The sequence below is a fragment of the Equus asinus genome, chromosome 22, assembly GCF_041296235.1.
Source record: "Equus asinus isolate D_3611 breed Donkey chromosome 22, EquAss-T2T_v2, whole genome shotgun sequence".
In the NCBI taxonomy this organism is placed as follows: Eukaryota; Metazoa; Chordata; class Mammalia; order Perissodactyla; family Equidae; genus Equus; species Equus asinus.
The window spans coordinates 57776292-57799653 of record NC_091811.1 but is presented as its reverse complement, the minus strand read 5'-3'; the positions used below and the strand labels follow the sequence as shown (position 1 = coordinate 57799653).

The 23362-nt window shown below is 49.9% G+C and overlaps 2 protein-coding genes across 2 annotated transcripts in view; one reads left to right on the top strand and one right to left on the bottom strand.

Moving 5' to 3' along the window:
- The window catches only part of SARNP (SAP domain containing ribonucleoprotein), a 41323-nt gene extending 38090 nt beyond the window's left edge, over positions 1-3233 (top strand). The window contains exons 10-11 of the mRNA XM_014857250.3: positions 625-714; positions 2938-3233. Of these exons, the coding sequence (XP_014712736.1) occupies positions 625-714; positions 2938-2979 (132 nt within the window). The 3' untranslated portion in view covers positions 2980-3233. The remainder of the gene's footprint in view (positions 1-624; positions 715-2937) is intronic.
- Positions 3234-7746: 4513 nt separating this feature from the next.
- GDF11 (growth differentiation factor 11) lies at positions 7747-17242 on the bottom strand. The gene is made up of 3 exons (XM_014857093.3): positions 16680-17242; positions 11394-11791; positions 7747-10864 (listed from the first exon to the last, which is right to left on the bottom strand). Exons 1-3 carry the CDS (start codon positions 17116-17118, stop codon positions 10484-10486), a joined length of 1218 nt encoding a protein of 405 aa, XP_014712579.2. The 5' UTR covers positions 17119-17242; the 3' UTR covers positions 7747-10483.
- Between the last annotated feature and the right edge of the window lie 6120 nt (positions 17243-23362).

The window sequence follows — 23362 nt, the reverse complement described above, 5'->3', positions numbered from 1 at the left end:
GCGCCCAGGATTCGAACCAACGAAACACTGGGCGCCTGCAGCGGAGCGCGCGAACTTAACCGCTCGGCCACGGGGCCAGCCCCCTGTCTCACCTTATTCTTATTTTAAAATCATTTCAGACTATTCAGAGCCTTCTGTAACTTTGCTTGGGTGTTCATAATGCTTGGCTTTCTTTCTAAGTTCTTCAGAAACACCTCTCTGGCCCCTTTCCCCTTCCTTTCCTTGGCAAGTAAATGAAACTTGTAAGTAATGTTCAGCTAGTAGTTTGGGTGCCTTCTACCAACCTGTTCTCTGCAGGTATTATTCACCAAAGCCTCAGTTTTCCTTATCTCTGAACTACAAAAATTTCTTCAGTACAGAAATTTGTTTTATGGGTATTTCTTATAGTTTTTTGTCGTATGAGTATCAAGGCCTGACTTAAAATTAAGTTTTTAGGTATTCTGGGGACAACATGCTGTATGCTAGCTTATTCAGTTTCCTATCTGTTTTTTCTGTTTGTGTGAGCCTTAGTTCTTGGTACACGGTTGGCTGGCATACTGTGACCAATAAATTATAATTTCATTCCCATTTTACCTTGTGAATGGAGGCTAGCTTGTTTCAACCCTTTTCTTTGTCCCTGAACAGTCTGAAGATGATGAGAAGCTGAAAAAGAGGAAGGAGCGATTTGGGATTGTTACAAGTTCAGCTGGAACAGGAACCACAGAGGATACAGAGGTAAAATATACCTAAAACGCTTCATAGAGCCCTTGAAGGGAAATGGGGGTAAATGACCTAAGTGGAGAAACACTTCTTTCCCTGGCCTACTTCTTAAGTGCCCAAATGACAAGATCTTTTGTCCTTTGCTTGATACCTGTTTTTTGAATAAAGTGGCCACACTGAATTCCATCAGTATACTTAATTCACTGTTAGAACTAACTGATTAGCTTAGTAAGAAAGAGCATAAGGTTTGGAATCAGATAAGCTTGGATTTGAAAAGTAGCTCTACCACTTAGTATTGCCATGTTACTTAGAAGTTATGGTACTTTTCTGAGCCTCAGTTTCATCATCTGGGAAGTGGAGATAATAATATCTACCTCTAAGTGATACTTTGAGCATGAAATGATTCTATGTGAAAAGGGATGAGTCTGTGTAAAATGCTTGACACAATGCCTGTCATAAGTATTCAGTAGGTAACAATGTCTCTGGTCATCTGCTAGGCATATTTCTTTGATCATTTAATGACGGCCTTGTCCAAACCAGACACAAGTATAGTTGTGCCTAACTCCCCTCTGGGATAGGACAGTGGACTCAAATGAGACTTCTTGTTCTTACCACTTTATTTACAAATAGTTTCTCAAAATGAGAGGGTGGCTTTTTTTCCCTATTTCCTGTAAGGCTTGTGTTCATCCATATCCCAGCTTCCCCTAGAGTAATTCACATTCACTGAGACTCTGAGCATTGGCAGACTACTCAGGCCGTTGACAGACAATATTGGTTTGCTGATTTGAGAGTATCTGTAATGGAGACCGTCTGTCACCTGAAGTGTACATAAAGAACAGTTGAAATAGTGAGTATGTTTAGAATTATAGAAACTTCTTGGATGGTGAGGAATTTGGAATGTTCTTTTTCCATTTAATCCAAATTTACTTCTTTCCATTTACCTCTGGAGATAGCCTCTGAAAACCTATTACTTCACACACTCTCAAAATCTTGTAAAGTCTCTTTATGAATAAATATCAGAGTCAGTCTTGTAAATAAACCCTGGAAATTTTAGAATCTGATCAGTTTACACTCTCCACTAAGAAAAAACTAGAAGAGTTTGTATTCTTTGTGCTACTAATTTAGAATAAAGCATTACCTGTTGGAAGTAAGTATCTGCTTACTTACTGACTTGTCAGGATGAGCTAGAAATAAACATAGGCTTGTTTTAATTCTAGTTAAAATTACTCCCTCTTTGCCAAGGAAACTTGTTAAATCAGGCATGCTCACTAAGTTGGAACATTTGGCCTCTCCAAGATAAGGCAGATGAGGATTTTGTTGGGTGGCAAGGAATAGTGGCTTTTTAAGGGAGGGACAGTGTATGTGTATGTAAGGGAGTAGTAACTTCTGGGCCTGATGGAATTTACATGAACCAGATGACTTTTATTCGACTCCAAGGAATTGTGTCAGTAATCCAGGTGGAGTGGGCTGAGGTTGTATGCACTCATCTTTTCTTTTTATTCTGAATTAAACCTCCTGTGTGAATGGAATGAAAAAGTCTCTTCTTTGCTGGGGGCAGTGGTTGGAGTCAGGATAAAGGACTCAATGGTGTTTTGTGAGTCACTCCCAGAACAAAAAGGTCTTCCTCTCCCCCCTTCCCATTTTGTGCCCTCTCTCCAATGTTGCCTCCCTTGAGAGAGCCGCGTTAGGGGCACCCCGCTCCATTTATTCTGTTAGCATTGAAGGTTTATGTGCCTTTCTGTGGATTTGGAGGCCTATTAAAAGCTGCTGCTTGGGCTTGACTACCCAGAAGAGCATCCCGCTTACTTTCTCTATGAAATAGCATTGGTCAATGCTTTGTCCTCTGAAATCTCTCATCTTACCACTGACTAGAAGACTTTCCCCAGCCTGTTAAGAGTCTTTTGTTTCTAGACTAACTTGCGGTAGGGCTGAGTGGCCTTCTTTCCTTCAGGAATCTTTCCATTTTCTACCACTATTCTCCTCTTTCTCTTCCCCTCATCCCCCACTCCGCACAGTCTTCTTCCTTCCTCACCCTCCTTTCCTACCAAACTTCCTCAGCTCTAACCGGATAACTAGAGAGATTCAGGAATGAAATCTCTGGCTGCCAAGCTAAAGCCTGGGCCTTCCCTCCTTCTTGGACCTTGTGACAGTCCATGTGAGTTTGGATTAAAGCAGCCAGGAACCCAGGCCACTGCTATCTTGTAATCTAATTTTTTTCTTCTTGCTTCTTCCTTACAGGCAAAGAAGAGGAAAAGAGCAGAGCGCTTTGGGATTGCCTGATGAAAAGCTCTTGATGCTTTCTGTTCTTCAGTGGTTTCCATCTCTCTGACTCCTCTTGGTCACATACATACCTAAATGCACAGTCATGTGCCTAGGTCCTGCCTGGCAGTGAGGGAGCATGTACCCCAGGTACATCCATGAACTCCAGCAGCAATTTGACATATTGCTGTTCAACTTCAAGGTTGTTATTGTTGTGTTGTTGTTTTTTTAATTATTATTTTGCTTGTTAATAAAAAAAATAGAAAAGAGAACAATGTGTTTTATTAGGTGCTCCTTTGAGTTCTTAGAGCCAGATTAGACCAGATAAGGGGAGCTTCAGGGGCAAATGTTACAGGGCATTAGCCATAATGCCTTTATCCTCTAGAAGAGAGAACAAGGAAAACGATTGAGTCTATCCCTTTAAGCCTATTTATTCCCTTCTCTCATACTCACAGGCATCCTTTACCTCTTTATCCTCCATGTAGAGGCCAAGTTTCACCCTGAATCTTTGCTTCAGAAAGTTGGCATGATCCACTGGGATAAAATAGGGAGAACACTGGGTTTTAGGAGGTGCAAAAGATAGATATATAAAGGCTAATGATCGCTGGTCTACTACGGAATGGAATCCAGAGTCCCTATTCTGGAGTCCAGAAGGGCCCTGTTTTCGAGATATGACCTGGTGTCATATTGTTTGGGTTCAGCTGAAGCCAATATGTGGGACCCTTTTGGTTATGCAGTTCAGGAAAGGAGATGGGCTGGGTACCCCTCAGAGCTAGAAGGAAGTGTAGAGATTCAAAGCATGACAGGATGTCAGAGGTGTTAAGCACTGATACCTAGATCATTGGGAACATAAACAATGGACTGGAGGCTTCTGCTTTCTAATCAAGCCTTGTGCTAGTTTGTCTTCTGTTACACAAGTATACTATTGCAGTTTTAGTGGCAATGTTTCTTAGATGTTACTAAAATCCACTTTCCTTGCTGAGCCTCCTACTTAGAAAAGGCTTGGCTCTCCCTAAGCAGGCTGCTTGTTTGCATCTGAAGTTTCACATAGATCTGAGACCTACTACTTAATCTTTTTGGATATATTAGTGTAGGGTTTCTCCTCTTAATCTTTATTTCTGGACATCTATATATAAGGTTGTTTTTTTAATAACAAAACTTAAGAGCCTGGCACCTTAAGACTTTGGTACCATGTCCAGATTCTGTGTTGCTGTGGTGTAATTTCTTGTTCCCATTTCTACTAAAACCTTCTGCCTGGTTTTGTGATTAATAGAAAGATAATGGTTTGATCCCCTTGTAACAAGAATCTCTTTCCACGAAGTCTCTTTGGTCGCTGAGGAGGGCAGGGGCCTAAATTTAGGGACTTAAGGAAAACTGTGCCTTGGAGAGCAGATCCAAAGATTTCCCATTTGTTGTGATTTTGTGCCATTCTGAGACTGAGAAATGAACACAAGAGAAGGCTGGTTAAACTTTTCCTTCCCTCTGGCCTCTTCTGCCTGCCTCCCTTTTTTTTTTCCAGGCCCTGATCTGGAGGCTAGCTTTTCCTCTCTCTACACTGTCTCTATCTTTTTTTTTTTTTTTTTCCTTTGAGGAAGATTAGCCCTGAGCTAACATCTGCTGCCAGTCCTCCTCTTTTTGCTGAGGAAGACTGGTCCTGAGCTAACATCTGTGACCATCTTCCTCTGCTTTATATGTGGGACGCCTATCACAGCATGGCTTGCCAAGCGGTGCCATGTCCACCTCTGGGATCCGAACCGGCAAACCCCGGGCCGCCAAAGCGGAATGTGCTGTGCCACTGGGCTGGCCCTCTGTCTCTATCTGAAAACAGAACCAGAGAGAATTAGTTCTGTTTTGTAGTTTGAGAGAGATTATAGATTCAGTAAGGGTTTTCTACCCAAGTATGGTAAAAATAAGAAATAGGTAAAGGAGTAGAGCAGATGCTGATAAGGGAGTTGGAGCACTGGGTCCTTCAAAAGTTTTCTTCACTCTGTCTCCTCATCCTCTGTAACCTTCCAGAAAGGTATTCAGCCTTCTCCCCAGGATTCTCTTCCCAAAGCCTAATCATTCTTTCCCCATTCCACTCACTTTACCCAAAACTTTGATAGAGTGGTTCTCAATTTGTGTGCGTTTTTTACTAACCTGTTTCATCCCATTCCAGCAGCTGTTTTTATGTTGGTTAGAAGTCTTTCACCTCCAAGCCTGATCACCAAATCCTCCTCTTCCTGTCTCACCGTGGTCATTCCACACATACTTTTTGAGCATGAATAGTTCAGTATGCCTGTGTCTTTTTTACTAATTCAGTCTTAAAATAGTAAGTCCCTTTAAAGGCAGAACAGGCACCCAGGCTTGCAATTCTTTATCTGGATCCAAGTACCCTTCCTTCCTATCCCCCAGTCTCCCTGGTGTAGCTAATCAGGATCCAGATGTGTTTAGTGACTAAAGTCTTTTCCCTGTCCTGAAGCTGTGACATTCTCTGCATACCTGAGAGCTCTTAATGAGGAAGTCTATAAAAGATATTGAGGGAACTAGCTTCCTCAGCTGTAAATCTGTACCTTTTTATGGTTCTTTAGGCGCATTGTCTTTTTCCACCATCACTCTAAACTGCCCTTCCCCCTGCCCCAATTTCTGGGAACTTCTGAAGAGATAAAGGCTAAAAGCTTCTGTGGGGGTGAGGCTATAGGGAGGAAGACATGAATAAGAGCAGGACTTCTGGGTGCTGCGTCCTGTCGCCGTGTCTGACATGAGAAACGTGAGGGGGAAGGAAGGAACTTACAAGAATAAGGGAGAATAACTGTTTTTCCCTGTTCTCTTCCATGAGGGCCTCTGACAGGCAATGTCACTTGCCTCTGATTATTGGAATCCACAAAAATCTAACCTCCCTGTCTCTTGTTTTTCCCTCCAAAGGGATTGAAAAATAATGGCAAATTTTACACTTTTGCAGAGCCTTTGAGCCCAAGGTGCTCACAGCTTTTTCTTCATTTATTGTCCTTTCTCAGTTGTCCCTGCCTTTAGTTTTTCCACCTCTCAGATCACTATTAATAGATTAGAATGGAATATTGTGTAGCAACTATTTAGGTATAATTCCTTGTTCTACCACACCAGCTCTACTGGCTCCAAGACCCAGGGCAAATTACTTGATCATTCTGTGACTCTTTCCAGACTGCACCAATAGCAGCCCTATTGTGAAGATTGCTCTGAGACTTGCCATTATCATATTGGGTACTTAGCACAATTTGCTTACCATAGTTTGCATGGTTATCCTTCAATAAATATTAGCTCTCAATTTTACTAGGTGATTTACAGTGAAAATATTTTCTTTCCCTGAGTAGGTTCCAGCTAGAGGGTAGGGGCTGAGTGGACCAGTTTGAGTGTGTGTATGTATGTGCACAGGACATATACAGGTGCATTTGTGGGTTCAGAGAGTGGGAAGAGGTAGGAGGGATCCCAGTTGCTCCTTTACCCCCAGCTCACTGAAAGGAAAGCTGACATTGTGGCCTGGGGCATTGACTTCCCTGCTTCTACCTCACTGCAGATTGGAAGCTATGAATGTCACTGTCTGCTGGTTGTTAGCTTAAGGCCCCTGACATCCAAAAAAATGGAGAAAGACAAGAGTATAGGATAGCTACTCATGCATTGGGTTGGAGGATGTTTGGGAATAAAAGTCATCTTGCAGTCTTATTGGTGTCCTCTCAACACAGGAAACAATGAGCAGTAGGGGGAGAAAACCTATTTTTAGCCCAGACCAAAAGCTAGGGGTAGGTATGAATAAAGCAGTTCCTTGGGAGGATACAGCATGTAGCACTTTTGTGCTCCCTCAACCTTGGTTTTATAGTTGGTCTGAGGTGGGGTCACTCCCCTGATGGAACTGACAGGACAGGGAAAGCATGGTGGCACACTGAACCTTCACTGGCTTCGTCCCCCATTTTGGATCAGGTTGATGTCACAGGAGCTTTCCTTTCTTTTTTAAAACATGAATTAGGCAAGATTCCTTTGCTGCCCCCAACTCTTATACCCTGAGAAGTGTGCTCTAGGTACATGGGAGAAATTTTTTCTGGTGGAATCAAAGAAAGAATATTTGAGATGCTTAACCACTCTCTTGGTACACTGGCAAGCTGAATAGCTATGTTGGTTTGGTTTCTGGATTTAGTGAAACTTTGAGGAAACGTAGGATCAGGGAACTGCAGAATAGGATAGACATTAGCTGGATCATCTCAAGAGAACTTCTACATCTTCTATTCTGTGGAGGCTGGGAGAGAGTTTTTGTAACCTTTGAGACTGTTGTGGGTCAAGCTCTCAAGAGAAGAGTTGTTCTAGGTGTCCTCCCTTTCCCATCCTCTGCTCGTCCTCTGGGCTGCATGTCCCGACCTTCATCCCAAATGCCCCTATTGTTTTTTTCCTTGCTCCAAACATCCCTATCTTCTTAGTCCTTGAGCACAAGGTTTCATCCTCTCAGATCCTCTTCTGTTCCTGGTGTCCCAGGTGTAAATGTGGCGCTTGATTAGGGAGAAGAGCTCATCACTGAATTCTAAACTCTTTGACTGCTTTTATTTTTCCTTTTTCAGGTTCAAGTGCTGGATTGTGTCATGTGACCATCCCAAAACTCAGAGCACCCTATGGCCATCTTTGCCCTCTGTCACATAACTTGAAACTGCCTGATGGCCTTTTTGCAATGGTTCCCTCCAGGAGGCCTTGATCTCAGTGAAGAAGTCCTTTCCCGGCATTCCAGTGCCCCTGGCAGCCCCATACTCCTCAGACACCCTTAACAAACAAAGGCAATCACACACACAGTGTAACAAATACACAAAGTAAATAATAATTACACTAATTATGATCGGAGGGGCACTGGCCAGGTCCACACACATTATAAGGTGGGAGATGGGGGGTGCTAGTTCCCACTAGGTCTCTAGGCTGTGTACCCAAGCCTCTTTACCCCATGCCTCTTTGGGGTGAGTAGGACCAGGGTAATGAGACTTCAACTCATAGATTTATGTTCATAAGAGAAAGACCACCACCACCACCACCAAAGGTCTTTATTTGGTGGTATTAAAGGGGCATATTCTAGGTGTCCCCCAAGTCTAATGTCCCAGCTCTCTAGAATTTGGGGAAGTCACCTGAGGCCTATTACCTAACCCCCACCCTGTACCAAGATCAAGAGACATGAGCATTTGACCTTGGAGGAGGCATCTTCTGTTCTTTACTTCTCTGCTTCTCTCCTCCCACCAAGGAAATGTGAATGGTGTTGATGGTCAGGTGTATCTCGTTCTCCAAGATTGGGGCAGAAGGAAGGGTCAAGAACAGGGCCAGAGAGGAGAGGCTGGGGGTTAGCACAGCTGCTATATGGGAGGAGGTGAGTTGAAATGCTTAACAGCCCCTGCCCATTCCTGTACCGAAACACCTCATCTCACTTGTTCACTGTGGGAATGGGAATAAGATGCTAAAGCTCACCGTCACCTTCCCAAGGGTGGTCACATACCTTTGCCCCTTCCACTCGTTGGGCCAGGCGGGAGAGTCATGCTCTTGGGAAGAACAAGCCTTCCAGGTCAGCTCTCCAGCTTGGCCTTTACTTCAGTTCAGTACTGTTTGCATCAGACCCATAACTGCTGGCTCTACTTAGAGTGACAGTTTGCTGAAGGTTCTTTCCCCCTCCTCTCCTGACATCCTCTAGGCTCTTGCCTGGAACCAAGAGGTCTGGTGGTGAGGTATGGATAGGGTATGGATCAGGAAATTCTCAACTCCTTGGCTTCAGGCACTGTCCAGCTGGGAGGCAGAGGGGAACTTGTACTCTGAAGCCCGCGACTCCTCTAAGCCTCACATCTCTTCACCACTACTCTGGTGCCCTGGTTATCTGTCCCACAGCGAGAGGTATTTTATGTCCATAAAGTGCCCGTGGTAAGTGCTCAGAATTCATCTCTTGGCTGTGGCGGGTGCTGCTATTTCTCATTCCATCGAGGGGAAGAAACTGAGGCACAGTGAGTCCAGAGGAGGGTGGAACAGGATAGTGGGAGGAACGAATAGGCCCAGCTAATGACTTGGAGTGGCAACCCATCCCTGCCTGCTTCCTAGCCTTCCAAACCAGGGAGTCCCCATCCTTCCCATCCTCGGCTCTAACTGGCCTTGTCAGATGCTTCTCCCTACTGTTTTGTCCCCTCCCTACTGCCAGGTACTACTAGATTCCAAAAATAAAAGATAAAAATAATTATAGACACTCTGCTCCCTTGTTCTCCCTGCTTCCACCCTGAGCTTTGGGGTTGGGGACTAAAATGTCCCCCTTCCAGAATCCCTTCCACCTTGGTCTGCTGGCTGTATTCCCTAGCCCAGAGCAGTGATTTGGATTCAAACGCCCTGTAACCTTCAGCCTCCTTTCTTGACGACTCCTAACCCTTCCCAGACCCAGGGACTCTGGGATTTCTATACTTTTCTTTTATTGACCTGAAGATAGAGGCTGGGAGCAGGGGCATTCCACAGGCTCTTTGGTCTCTCTCTTGGCTGGGGGGAATTTGGGCTTAAGCAGGCCATACCCTCTGGCGAAATAACTCAATACTATGAGAGTGGACCTGAGGGTTAGTTTAGTGGCTCTCATATAGATCCTGGATGTTGAGGGCTTTCCCCTCCAACCCCCCAGCTCCTAAACCCTAACCTCTTACAGTTTCTGTGACTGCTGGAATTCACTTCAACCCGTTTGGCTCAGGAAGGTTAAGTAGGGTGATTATGGATTAGAAACTTCCATGTGTCAGCCCTCTTGCCTTCTACTCCCATTCCCAACCCTGGAGGCTTTATACAAGTGCTTAAGAAGGTGGGTATTGAGGGAGAACAGGGTTTGGGGAATAAGGGGCAAATGGGGCACAGTGGGCGGGGGCCCTTCTATTTCAGTAAAGCCAAACACCAAAAAATGAAAAGTCACAATAAATAAATAAATAAAATTCCAAAATCCTTGCTTTTGCCCCTGCCCTCACTTCCCTTCCCCCAGCCAGTGCTGGAGGGAGAAAGGGAAGAAGCTACGAATGGACTTCTGATTCTTCTCCTACTGAGAATGGTAGTCAGGGGATCTCCCCAAACCATACCAAACCCCTCACCTTGCCAGTGGAAGAAAGGAGGCTTGGTGTGGGTTTTTCTCTTGTTACTCCATTTCGGTCTCTTTCTCATTGTTTATCTCTGCCTAGTCTCTGTCTCTCCTGCCTCTCTATCCCTTTGCTTCCTCACCACTGCTCTTTTTGTTCCTCTGTCTCTATCCCTCTGCTCTACTTCTGTCTCTACGTCTCTCTGTCTTCTTGCCAAACCTTCTTACCTGCAAACCTCAAACACTCCCCACCTGACCATGCCCCCTCCTCTTCTCCCTTTCCCCCAAACACCTCACCCCTCAATCCCCACCTGCCTCCCTCTGTTGTATTGCACACTGCTTGGGCAGGGAACAAGGTGTGATGTTCGTGGGAAGAGGTGGAGGGAGCTCGAGGGCCTGGGGGTATGGGAGTCAGGGCTGGGGGTCTAGGGGTAGGGTCAGTGGGGGAGGCATCATCTGTCCCCCACCTTAGGAGCAGCCACAGCGATCCACAACCATGCCAGGGATCTTGCCGTAGATAATCTGCTGCTTGTCATTGAAGTAGAGCATGTTGATTGGGGACATCTTGGTGGGGGTACAGCAGGGCCCAGCAGAGCCTCTTGGATTAGCCTGTTGTACCAAGTGGGTGTGTGGATACTTTTGCATGAACATGTACTCGCACTGGCCGGAGCAGTAGTTGGCTTTGTAGCGTTTAGGCGCGATGATCCAGTCCCAGCCGAAAGCCTCAAAGTCCACTGTGAGGGGATAGCGGCAGCAGCGGGACTCACTTGAGTGCTCATCGCAGTCCAGGCCCAGGTTCCGCCGGGACCGTTTTGTGTTCTCTAGGACTCGAAGCTCCATGAAAGGATGCTGGGGGTGAGGGAGAGGAGAAAGAGATGTGATACAGCCATGAAGAGCTCCTATTCCGTTCCTTTCTCACCTGCCCCTCAACAGGGACATGAGAACAGAGACCATTGACTTCTCAGCTTTTCCGCTGCTCCCATCCCCAGCCCATATCTTCTACCCACTTTTCTTGCCAGCTAGACATTTCTCCTTCAACCCACCTTCCCTAATTCTACCTCTCCTGGCAACCCAACCCTCAGCAGTCTCTTGGCCCAAGGCCTCATCAACAGCCCATTTTGTGTTCCCATGGATCTCCTATTAACTCACACTTTCACCCCAAATCCAGTTTTCAGCTGTCGCCTGGCTTGGATCTTCAGAAAGTGATAGCTGCCACTCCCCATCCCTCCCAAACTCCTCCTCTAGAATCAGCTCCTGGCCCCAGAGAAATAATGCTGGTCCCCACCCCCCTTCACATTCCTGGTCTACCTTTTCCAACATCCCACCTCCTCAGGGCCAGGTTACACATATCTGCCACCATCTCAGGCTCCCTGCTCACCAGCCCCTCAGCTCCTGGCCCCAGGGAGGTGACAGCCAGGTCTGTGCCACTGGGATCAAAGGCGTTGATCTCGATGCCCCAGTTGCTCTGTGGCTGGCGGAACCAGCTGTGTAACACTTGCTTGAAGTCGATGCTCTGCCAGTGGCCGGAGCGCGAGTGTAGCTCAATCTTGAGTGAGCGGATACGGATATGACGCCGGCCTCCACCCCCTCCTCCTGCAGTCCCTTCCCCAGTTAGGGGTTTCAGTCGCAAGATTTGCAGGTAGACTGTGGCTGGGCGGGGCACAGGCCGTAGATACACCCACAGCTGGGCCTTCAGTACCTTTGTGAACATCACCTTGGGACTGAAGTGGAAATGGCAACAGAGAGGGCTGCCATCTGTCTGCACCGCAGGGTCGGCTGATAAGAGAGAATGGGGCACAGCATCAGCAAAGGGTGTTTGTGGAGGGGGTCAGCAGCCCTGGGTGGCACTGGCAACTCGGACTCCTCAGCCTGAGTTTTCCAGTTCTTTACCCTTGTCCTGTGCCCATCTTGTTGACTTCCATGTCACTGGTACCCAGAACAGTGCCTCCTTTCTTTCCCTGTAGGATGATGGCTCTATCAGGCCTTATTGCTCTGCATCCATTCCCTAATCCATTTACCCTAATTCATAGGTTCCTCTCTACCAGATAACCTGCAAAGATAGTTATTAGGGAATTCTCCCTCCACCTGCAGCCTTCCCTTCCTCCAACTTTCCCCAGCATGTATGGCTCCAATTTTTTCTGAGCCTTTGATGTTCTTCATAGAAGCCAAACCTCATATTACACCTGCTGTCCTCAGGTCACCTGCTCCATTTCTGCTCTGTTTTGTCTGATGGCCAGGTGCAGCCTGGCAAGCCCCCCCAAAACAGATGGCCTCAGAGAGTGGATAACCCAGGGTCTAGATAGGGAGCATGGGCTAAATTTATTCCATGAAGTAAACCAGAATGAAGATCTAGGCTTCTTGCATCATTCCCACTAGAAATAACACATCAGAAGAATGGAACTACTCAAGGACTTCCTATGCATCTGACTCCCAGTCCCCCGACCCTGAGAACAAGTTTCCTCAGCTGCTTCCTCCTGCTCTTCACCATTACTGCCTCAGCTTTTAAGGAAGGGACAAACCACCTCCATGTTTCCTCCCACTTGCCCAAAGCATCAGAAATAATATTCAACACACCAGATTGACTCTAATCAGTCTTCTTTTCTCCCCTGAGCTTCCTTTGGTTTCTCAGTCCAGTGCCAGTAAGTCTTTGCAAAGGTTTAACATACCAACTTTACATTTTGGCCCATTTCCCCTTGTTCTGGACCATAAATTGACCCTTCTTGGGTCTAAAAGATGATTCTCAATATCTGCCTCTGCTTCCATTTCAGCTCTACTCAATTCCCCTTTCTAATCTCTTAAATCAGTTGGGAAGGCCCTAAATCATGCTTCCATTGGACAGGAATATCCATTCTCACTATAAATAGACTGAGAGGAAGAATCAGGAATGAGCCTCCAGAGCCATGTACGTATGATCAGGAAGTTGAAGCCCTTATGTATCATGCCCAGGTCTGCAGAACTCAGAGGACTTAGCATCTGTGGTCTCGCTTCAGCACTCCCCTACTCCTACCCTACCCCCACTCCCACCCCAGAAGAAGGAGGGTCCTCCAAGTGAGATGGCGAGTGAAGTGCTTAATGATCTTCATATATTCAGGACTGGAGATACAAAGATCCTCTGCAGCTTCCTTTCCCTTGAGGTCCCAGGGCACTGGTAGTCCTCCCAGCTATCCTCCTGCTGGAGCTGCAGTGATGGTGCAGTGGGGTAGGGTTTGGGGAGTGAGTGGAGATTCAGAGATTAGGAGAGTAGCTGGGGCAGGGGCACAATCCAAATAGCATACTCTGCCTAATTTCAGCATAGGGATTGTTTTATTTTCCTGCCCATTTTCACCATTAGGTACTAATCTCCATAAGGGTGGGCAGATACCAGGTCTGTTTTGCTCACCGTTGGAGCTTTAGCGCCTCCCATAGATCACGCAGTGCTCGATAAAGGTGTGCTGGGTGAACTCCCTAAACTTCCAGTCTGAAATTTTACAGGCAATGCCTGAAAGTTCTTCCTGGCATCTAAATACTGGTCTTTGACTACAACTGAAGTGCGTTTAGTCACTACCTGACTCATCATTAGCCAGTATCTGATCTTACCCACCAAACTTCTCATTGATACAGGTAATCCTTGCTTCATGGGAGTGCTGAGCACTAAATAAAGAATGTGAAAATAGTAGTAACTTCTCAGTAGATGTTGGTTTATTGTTTTCTAAGCTTAAACATACTCCCCTACCTAAGCTGACTCAAGGCTTAGAGATGGGGCACTGGGCACCTGGTGCCAGATGGCGCCCAGTGCCCCATCCCTCTAAGTCTTTCGTTCCCTCAGGCAGAGTCCCCCATCCCCACCCCAGGGAATCACGAGGCAGTTCTCCCCCACTGGATGTGGAGACAGTCGGTGGTACTACAAGGGGACAGGATGAAGAGGTATGGAGAAAGAAAAGGGAAAGGGGAAGAGACGAAGAGACTGGAGATGGTGAGGGATAGAAGAATAGAGAAGAGACTTAGGGATGAAGGTGGGGTAGAAGAGAGGCAGAGACAGGGAGGAGAGAAAGAAGAGAGAGGGGAAGATGATGATAGGAGGAGAAGAAATAAGTTTGGGAGTTGGAGAACACTGGAAGAGAAGGGAGGATGCAAAAGGAGGGAGGCAGCTAAGCCTAGTAGGGTAAAGAGAACGGATAGACGGATACAGAGGGAGGAACAAAGGAGAAGCAGGTAGAGCCTCAGAGGGAAATAAGGGGCTTGAGAGAGTCCCCAACACATACATAGGCCCAGCTCCCAAGGGGAGGGGAAGGAGCCACATCTGTGTTGGATTGATTGGGCTGGTGGCAGGCAGCAGGTCAGGTTTAGTAGGCGGCGCTGGTTGGGAGAGAGGTCACTGCACTATTTTCAGCAAAAGCCCAGCCCCCTCCCTGTTCACCCCCGCAACCCCCCCACCCCACCCCCTATACACACTCTCCTCACCCAGGCTGCAAGGCCTAGGGGCAGGAGGTTGGGCCAGGAGGGCAGGGGCCTCCTGGTGTAGGGAGGAGAGAGAAACTGAGGGGCTGGGCTTGGCTCCCAGAAGGGCAAGGGGGCTGGGTTCCCAGGAAGAAGGCTGGGGTGGGAGAGCCTGAGAGGGTGGAGGGAACTAGGGCAGGCACTGCAGCCTAGGAGAGGTGGGGGCTGGGGTCCAGGGTTGAGGGCTGGGGGAGGGGAGGGAGGGGGAGGGGAGCGGAGGCCATCTCTGCTGACAAACACCTCCCCCGATTAGCAGAGCACAAGTCTCTTATTAAAGCGGGTCCCTGGGGATTAGACTATAAAAGTCTCTTTTTCCTTTTCCCCTCTCTCCCTCCCCTCCCCTCCGCTCCCCCTCCCTCTCTTAAGAGCTCAGCTTGGCTCTTAAAGGGGACGTACAATACCTGGCTGGAGACCCAGTTCCCTAGTTATCCAAGTCCTGAGGAAGCATGAGGGCGCAAGTTAGGGTGGAACCCCACCTGCTGGTGTCCTTCCCCCTCCATCCCCCCAGCCTAACCTGCACTTCCTAATCCATGCTTGCAGAGTCTGTTCACTTCCTGCGTCCCCATAACCAGGGCTAACTCAGGACTCAGGCCCCTTGGTTAAAGAATGCCAGGGGTAGAAAGGGGCAAGGGGAAGCCCAAAGCTCCATCACCCATTCTGGAAATTCTCACGCACGCTACACCACGTAGACGAGAGTATTTTTTCCCTTTGTACCCTTCATCTTCTTCCAGCAAACGCTTCTTCAGGAATTCCTCTACAACTCTGTTTCCTAGAATCCCCACCCCCACCCCTGCCCTCGGTCAGTCTCAGACTGACCCTAGCTTCTAGAAAGCAGAAGGGAGACTGAGGAACCCAAGACCAGATCCCAGGCCTTCATCCCTCACCCCCCAAGTTAGTTTCTTAGTCCTTTGAGTTCTCTTTTCTTTACAGCCCTCAGTATTGTGCAGTTAGGGTCTGCAGAAAAACTGGTGGCAGGATGAGGCCCTCAGCCTCCCAGAAGCACACCTGGGTTCCTGAGCCTCTCCCATGGGGGTGAGCCTCTAGGACTCCCCTCAGCCCCCAGCTTTTTATGACCCATCTGCCAATAAACCAGTCTCCCCCCTCTTCTGTTCAGAGCCATAAAACCAGACAGTTGGGGAGGGGGGACTTTGCCAAACCACTAGGGAATAAGAGAAGGCCTGGTTCCTGGAGTTGGAGGTTGGGGGGGGGGAGAAGACCTCAGTGGAGGAGGGGAAAAGGGAGTCATCTGACCCTAGGGAGAGCTGGGGGGTTGCAGGGGGCAGTGTTGGCCTGGATTTTCCAGGCCATAAAATTTCAAAGCAGCTCCAGTCTATTAACATGTTCATCTTCCGTTTGGCCGGGGGCTTGGATGCCTGGGTTCCCCCTCCCTCTCCATCTATTTCTTTCTTTTTCTCCCTAGATCTTCTCTCTCCTCAAGTCCCATTGCGGGTAGGGGCGGGTGAATAAGGGATGGAACACTAAGGTTTGAGCAGTCGAACGGGTACCCTTAGTCCCTGAGCAATGGAGTTGAGTTCTCTGTGCTCGGTCAGTACTAAGAAGGCACAGCTTTTCCAGCCCCTTGGGAGACCGGGTGTCAGAAGGGCTCCGGGTGGAATGGGTGCCAGCTGGGCTGCCGGGAGAGATACAGTCTCTGGGATCTCGTTCCTGGGAGAGGGAGAGGAGCACCCAGTACTCTGCAGCAGGGTGGGCGCGTCGCGGGGCCCACGGTGGAAGGGTAGACAGTTGGTGCCAGGGCTTTTGGGAGGTGTAGAGCGCTGCATCCCGGCAGGGACTGCGGGGGTCCCGAAGCCTCCTGATTCTGTTCTCCAGCACGGCCCTTCAGGATTGAGTTGCTGCCCCTTCCCTCTGCTGCAGGCGGCCCCCAGCTTCTCCAGACTCCCCCCAACACTGGTCTTTTTCGCACACCCGGGATAGGAGGCGGTATCTCGCAACCCCCTCCGCCCCACTACCTCCGGGGGACAGTGCGTGCACGAAACTCTGCAGCCCATCTCTGTCGCTCGAAAAACTTCTATGGAGCAGCCCCCGCCCCTCAATCCGTCAAGTTTTCGCAGAAAAGGCTTCCGGGCCGGAGCAGCCGGGAGCGCACCGCCTCGGAGCGGAGGCGCTGCGCTCACTTTCCCGGAGCCGGAGCCAGCACCCCACCGCTCGCGCCTTGCCGTTCACTTACTCTCCTGGGCCATGCTAATGACAGTCTCAGTGGTGGCGTGGTACTCGTCCTCCTCCAAGAAGTCCTCCGGCTGCAGCGCGTCGCCCTGGAAGTCGTGCAGGTCCAGGATCTGCTGCAGCGGCGGCGCCTTGGGCAGCAGCTGCTTCACCACCTCGCGGCTGATGTTGGGCGCCTCCTTGAGCCGCAGTTTGCTCAGGATCTGCGACTTGATGCTTTCCAGGCGCAGCTCGCGGCTGTGCTGCCGCCACACGCACACGGGGCAGCCGTCGGGCTCGGGCGCCACGGACGGGGCCGGCCGGCTCGAGCGCTCCCCCCCGGCCCCCGCCGCCGCCGCCGCCGCCGCCGCCGCCGCCGCGGGGCCCTCGGCCGCCTCCCCCCGGGGCCGCAGCTCCAGGGCGAGGAGCAGGAAGCCCAGCAGCAGCGGGGCCGCGAGCACCATGCTGGAGGGGAGGGGAGGGAGGACTGGGGGGCGGGGACGCCGGAGTCCCGCGGGGAGGGGGCGGAGGGAGGAGGGAGGGAGGAGGAGGGGGTCCCGGCGGCGCGGGATTGGGGGCTGCCCGGCCGAGGGGGGGCCGGGGGGGCCGGGGGCGGCGGGCGCGCGGGCGGGGCGGGCGGGCGGCCGGGGCGGGCGGCTGGGGGGGCCCGAGCCCGGGCCAGGCCCTTTATAGCCCCGGCCCCCGTGTCGTAAGCGGCCGCGATTGGCTGCGGAGCCAACAAAAGAGGCAGCGCTGTCATCCGAGGCGAGAGAGGGAGCCGGAGAGAGCCGAGGAAAAGAGAGAGAGAGGGAGGGAGCGAGGGCCCAGAGAGAGATGGAGAGATAGAGATATTGGGGTGGGGGAGAGGGAGGAGAGACAGAGGAAGAAAGTCAGAGTTGGAGACACCAAAGAGAGACAAAGAGAAAAAGAGGGAAGAGACAGATCAGAGGCGCAGAGATAGGAAGAGCAGGAGGAAGAGGAGGAGAGAGACAAAGGGGAGATGAGAGTCAGAGAGGTGAAGACACGGACAGGACAGACTCAGCTAGAGACGCAGAGACAGGGAAGGAAAGAGACAGGCAGAACTAAGGGAGGAGTTGGAGTGGGGAGAGTCAGAGACAAAGATAAGGAGAGACGAGAGGGAGGAGAGGGTTATGGCTAGACAGGGGGAGGGATGGAGAGGTCAGGGGTGCATAGAAGATGGGAACAGGAGGAGGAACTGATGAGACACAGACCAGAACCCTGAGAAAGAGAGAGAAAAGGAGAGCAATCAAGAGAGGTGAGGGAAAGTGGCAGAAACTGGGGATACCAAGGGAGCCCCTGAGGAGGCAGACTTGGAGGATCAGGGGAAGGCAGAGATGGGAAGACAGAGACTCTTGAGGGAAGGAGAGACAGCACAGCAAGGAGTCAGCCTTGGCAGGAGCACGGGGAACCAGAGGGTGAGGAGGTGAAGAATTTGAGCCCAGAGGAGCCCCAGCTACTAAAGGGGGCCCAAAGAAGATGTAAAGAAGCCGCAGAGGGGAGCACAAGGCTGGGCTCATCAGGGATGTCAGGAGAGGAGGATGGAAGGATTGGACACGGGGGTTAGCAAGGAAGACCAGGAGAGGACGAGGCCAGGGACAGTCTGAGAAGGTGAAGAGGTGGTGGGAAGCTCTGAGACCAGAGGAGGACTTAGAGTTGGGAAGAGTGTGAGCTTGAAATTGAGGCTTGAAAAGGATGAGAGAGCCAGCAGGCTGGAAAAGGCAGGAACTGAGGACCACTGGGTGAGAAGTGGGAGGAAGCAGGGCTGGAGACTAGTATGTTTGCAGAGCAGTCTGGACCTCTGCATTCCTGGCTATACTTTTGGATCTTCAGAGCCTTAGAAGTCTGAGAAGGAGCTTGTAGTTGCAGGGGTGAGGATGAGAGAGAGGTCTGCCTTCAGATGCCTGAGTTGGAGACAAGTTGCCAGGGGAGAAACCCAGATGTGGGACCAGCCCTAGTCTTCAGGTGTGACCCTGGGTACAGCCAGAGGGCAGGGAAGAAAAGTGCCAACATACTAAAATGCCTCTGAAGTGCTTGACTTCCTTTGCTTCTGGATACCTCTTCCCAGACCTCAGTTTCTCCAAGCCTATTTTTTGTCTAAATCCTTGGAGGATGAGAGACAAATAACCAATAGATTGAAAATGTTTGAGGGGATCAGATCTGTCCTGGCACACACAATGTTTATTGAATAAAAGGATGAACATTATTTGGCTTCTTAGGCAGAATAGAGGGACACTGGTTTCCTCTCTGGATTAGAGCCCAGTACAGTGTCTTAAAGTTGGCTTGATGGGGCTGGCCCGGTGGCGCAGCAGTTAAGTGCGCATGTTCTGCTTCAGGGGCCCGGGGTTTGCAGGTTCGGATCCCGGGTGCAGACATGGCACCGCTTGGAAGCCATGCTGTGGTAGGCATCCCACATATAAAATAGAGGAAGATGGGCATGGATGTTAGCTCAGGGCCAGTCTTCCTCAGCAAAAAGAGGAGAATTGGCAGCAGATGTTAGCTCAGGGCTAATCTTCCTCAAAAAAAAAAAAAAGCTGGCTTGATGGAGCACGAGACATAAAGACGGAGTTGGGCTGGGGAACTGGAGTGGAATGAGGGAAGACACTGGGGGCCAGGTGTGAGGGAGAAAGATTGGGTTGGATTAGGAGGACCAAGCCAGGGAACTTTGAAGAGATGATCCATTTCCCTAGAGAACAGGAACTAAGACCACAGCAGAATGGGAAAAAAATTTAGACAGCTGATTCCCTCCCTTGCTTTGGTCCGAGACATGGGCATCTCAACATTTCTTCAAGTTTCTTTATCTATCAAATGAGGATCATACTGCCTACCCTCAAATGGTTATGAGGATTTCATAGTAGCCAGTCAGTAGTGGCCTTCATGGGCTCCTTCTTCATGATTCTTTTTCTTTCCTTTCTGATCTCCCAAAGCAGTGATTACCTTTACCATACATTCTCTGACGTCATTTCCTCAGCAAAATTGCAAATTTCTTGACAGCAGAGGGGTGTCACCTTCTCCTTCCTCAGAAGAGGTGACCCAGCCTTCACCTCCTCACCTAACATGTATCTAGTGGTAGGTGTATGAGAGATTAAGATAGCAAAGATAAAGGAGACTCAGCCCCTTTCCTCAGGGAATGTACAGACTAGACAAGACACTCGGTAAACAGGACCAGCCAAACTCCAGGCCAGATGCCTCCTTGATATCTCTATCCAGATGTCCCAAGGTACTTCAAACATCATAGGTTAAATAGGATAAATAGAGAACTCCTTCTTGCCCCGTAAAATGTGCCCCCACCCTGGTGTTGTTCATTTTAGTGAATGCAATTCAATTATCCGTGCCAGAAACCTGATGCAGCCACTGCCTTCTTTCTCTTGAGCATCTCTGAATCTTTGCACAAGTCCTTTCCTCTTCCTAGAACAATTCCCCCCTCTTACCTCCACTCCCCCAAACTTGTCTCTTGGCCAAATTTACTCTTTCCTCAGGTCTTGGTATAGATGAGATTTTAGACATGTCTTCCAGGAGTCCATTCCTGACTCCCAGGTCTTTAGTAGATGCTCCTCCCAGCCACAGCTGTGCCATTCTGTGTAATCACATAGCTTCTGGACTGGGCTGCCCAGGTTCAAGTCCCTTTTTTGGCTGGATGAACTCGGCTCCATGCCTCAGATTCCTCACCAGTAAGATGGGGATAACACTATTGTACCTATTTCATAAGGTTATGAGGATTAACTGCCTGATCCACAGTTCTAAATGAGTTAATTACTCATTACTATTACCCCAACTTATCACCCTCACGCTGTGAGGGAGACCCAAGGAAACAGGAACTTTTTTCACCCAAGAATTCCTTAGCTGCCTTCAATAAAGAATGAATGAATCCTGCTAACTGGATCTGGTCAGAGCCGGGTTGAAGAGAGAAAACTGTGTATTTGTGGCTACGAGGAGTTATGAATATCTGCCGAATACCAGAGAGCGAGAGTCGGCGACAACTTGTCAGACAGAAAGGATTTCCCCCTCCTGGCTTCTTACCCACGGGCTCCAGGGCTGCGCTTAATCCAATGAGTGGGCAAGACTGCCATCTGGTGGTAGAATCTGGAATTTCCACTTGGAAGTGGGACTAAAACCACTTTGGTTTTTATTTTGCATACTTTGCATATTTTCACTTTAGATTTCTAGTCCAAGAAGTTCTATATCATGATGCATTAAGCCTTGTTCCCCTCTCCAGCCCCTCCTAGATCTCGCCCCTTCCTTGAGTTCCCTCACGCTTGGTACCGTTGTGTTCTTCTGAGTTGCAGGAACTAACCCCTAGGAAGTCTCTTTCAGGAGCTTCAGACTTCCAGTTGCCCTAGACCTGACCCGAGGAGGGAGTTCTGCTGGCTTTACGGGAAAGGACTTGGGAGAGATCTGGACATTTAGATCTTTTCTCATCCCGATACAGGCTAACGAGGGTTTGGGGCCCCGCCCACTGTCCTGGTCTCCCTAGCAACTGTCTTCCAGCCAGGGGTGCCCCTCGCCAGGCGTTACCCAGGCAACCTTCAGGCCCGCCTCCTTCAAGGTCCTGACTGGTTGATCGCAAATGTGGGTCGGGGCCTAAGGGAGGCAATGAGGTTTGTAGGGTGTGTGCTACTGGGAGAGAAGCAGGGTGTGTCCCAGGGCAGGGGATGAGGTTTCAGGAGCTGCTGGAGGAAAGAGGTGCTAGTGTAGCCTCTGGTAGAGCGGCCCTTACATCCTAAGGAAGAGGAGCTGCAGGTCCTGGGAGGTCACCAGGGTTCCAGGCCAGAGACACCTGGGCCAGTCTCAGAGCTGCTGCCCCCAGAATGGGAACCACTGTAAGGAGGAGGGGCTGCTGCTATCCTGCACCCCAACCACACAGGCCACCTCCCACCTCCAAATGGTCTTGTCCATCAGAGCTGGGATCACTGGGCAGTAACTTAGAATCTCTAATCCCATCTCTTCTCGCTTTTTCCTCCTAAAGTCCCTATTTTTAGGGTCAGCAGACTCATTCCCTGACACTTCAGGTCTTTCCAAGGAGGGGAAGGGCTGGGTCACTGAGAAGCAGCTGAGGGGAGGGGGGCTTCACTACCAGCCTTCCCCCTCCCTTGTCCTCCCACTAGGAGCCTCTGGAAATGTAGCGTAGGGAGGCTATTCTGGGCTGGGAGTGGTATGTTGGTGGACTGGACCCCTCCCAGGTCTCTGTCCACAAACCCTAAAGCCCCCAGGGAGGACATCATGGTGTAATTACCATCCTCTCCCACACCATGTTCTAAACCCTATAATTATCCTGCCCGGATCGCCTGGCAGCCCTGTTAACCTCTTTAACCCCAAGGCCCTCTAGAGAAGTTGGAGGTCGAGAGGAGGGAGCTAAAGAGTTCATGTTTGGGTGGAGGGGGTGGAGGCAGGATACACATGGGAAGCTCTGAGAATCATTGGGAGTTACATGTTCCTTTGCTCATGGCCTCCCAGAGGAGCCCCCGCCCCCATAACCCCTTATCCTCTGAAGGTAGGCCCAGCCCCCAACTCCTCGGGTGCACCCTCTTTCCTACCTTCACTCTTGGTCCCCCCAGGCCTCCCCACCCCTTCCTGTCTTTCTCACCTATTGCTCCCTCTCCAGGCCCATGGTGGGGTCCTCCTGGGGACAGCGGCCAAGGCTGGCCCCATTGCCCAGCTCTGCTGGCAATCTGCACCACTATTCCAGATGCTGGTCAAAGAAAAGGAGGGGTCTGAGTGCAAAGTCTGCTTTTCCAGGGACTTCAAAATGCTGGTGGAGGGGCTGGCCCCCTGGCTGAGTAGTTCAGTTCCTGTGCTCCGCTGTGGCGGCCCAGGGTTTCGCCGGCTCGGATCCTGGGCCTGGACATGGCACCGCTCATCAGGCCATGCTGAGGTGGCATCCCACATGCCACAACTAGAAGGACCCACAACCAAGAATATACAACTATGTACTGGGGGGCTTTGGGGAGAAAAAGGAAATAAATAAAATCTTAAAAAAAAAATGCTGGCGGATGTGCTGACTCAGGAAGTGACAAAGCATGATCTAGACTGCCAGGTGAGGGGAGCTGGTGGGAAGCAGAGGGCAGCTGGAGGCAGGAATGTTCAGAGGGAATCCAATCTCCGGGAGAGAACACAGGGCAGTGAAGGTCAAGGTTGTTGCTGGATGAGAGATATATGTGTGTGTGTGTAGCAATGGTGTGGGTGTGTGGATGACCAAAAGGTCTGGCTGGGGTCTGGGAATGGGAACCAGAAATTACAGATGTGAGGGTAAGACAAATTGGTCTGGGCTCTGCCTGAGGGTGCCAGCGATCCCCACACATTCAAACTCTGCCTTGTGTCTTCACCCCTAGTTCCCTGAGGTGCAAGACCACATCCATGGGGAGGAGCCCCACAGTTGAGAACAGCCTGGGCGAATGCCCCTAAGGGCTTCAGAGCCCTGCTGCATCCCCCTGGCCTGTGCCAGGTGGCCTCCAGCATTCAGGGCTTCTCTTTGTCATAGCCCTCACCATACTGTATCACAGGTTGTGATCACCTTGAAGGCAGGCCATGTCTTACTTACCTCCGTATAGTCCCAATGCCTGGCATGTTTAGGCTTTCAATAAATGGAAGGATGGATGAATGAATGAATGAATGAATGAATTCTTCCTCAGCCCACCCCTGCCTCTCAGCCCCAAGGAACAGAAACCTGAGTTCACCACCCTGCGACAGCAT

Bases quoted from the DNA above. Each gene is read 5' to 3' on its own strand.
- GDF11 (XM_014857093.3), bottom strand. From the start codon at position 17,118: ATGGTGCTCGCGGCCCCGCTGCTGCTGGGCTTCCTGCTCCTCGCCCTG. The intron at 11,792-16,679 runs GTAAGTGAACGG...CTCTCTTATCAG, and splicing joins CATTAGCATGGCCCAGGAGA to CCGACCCTGCGGTGCAGACA. The intron at 10,865-11,393 runs GTGAGCAGGGAG...CCTCACCCCCAG, and splicing joins GGCCAGGAGCTGAGGGGCTG to CATCCTTTCATGGAGCTTCG.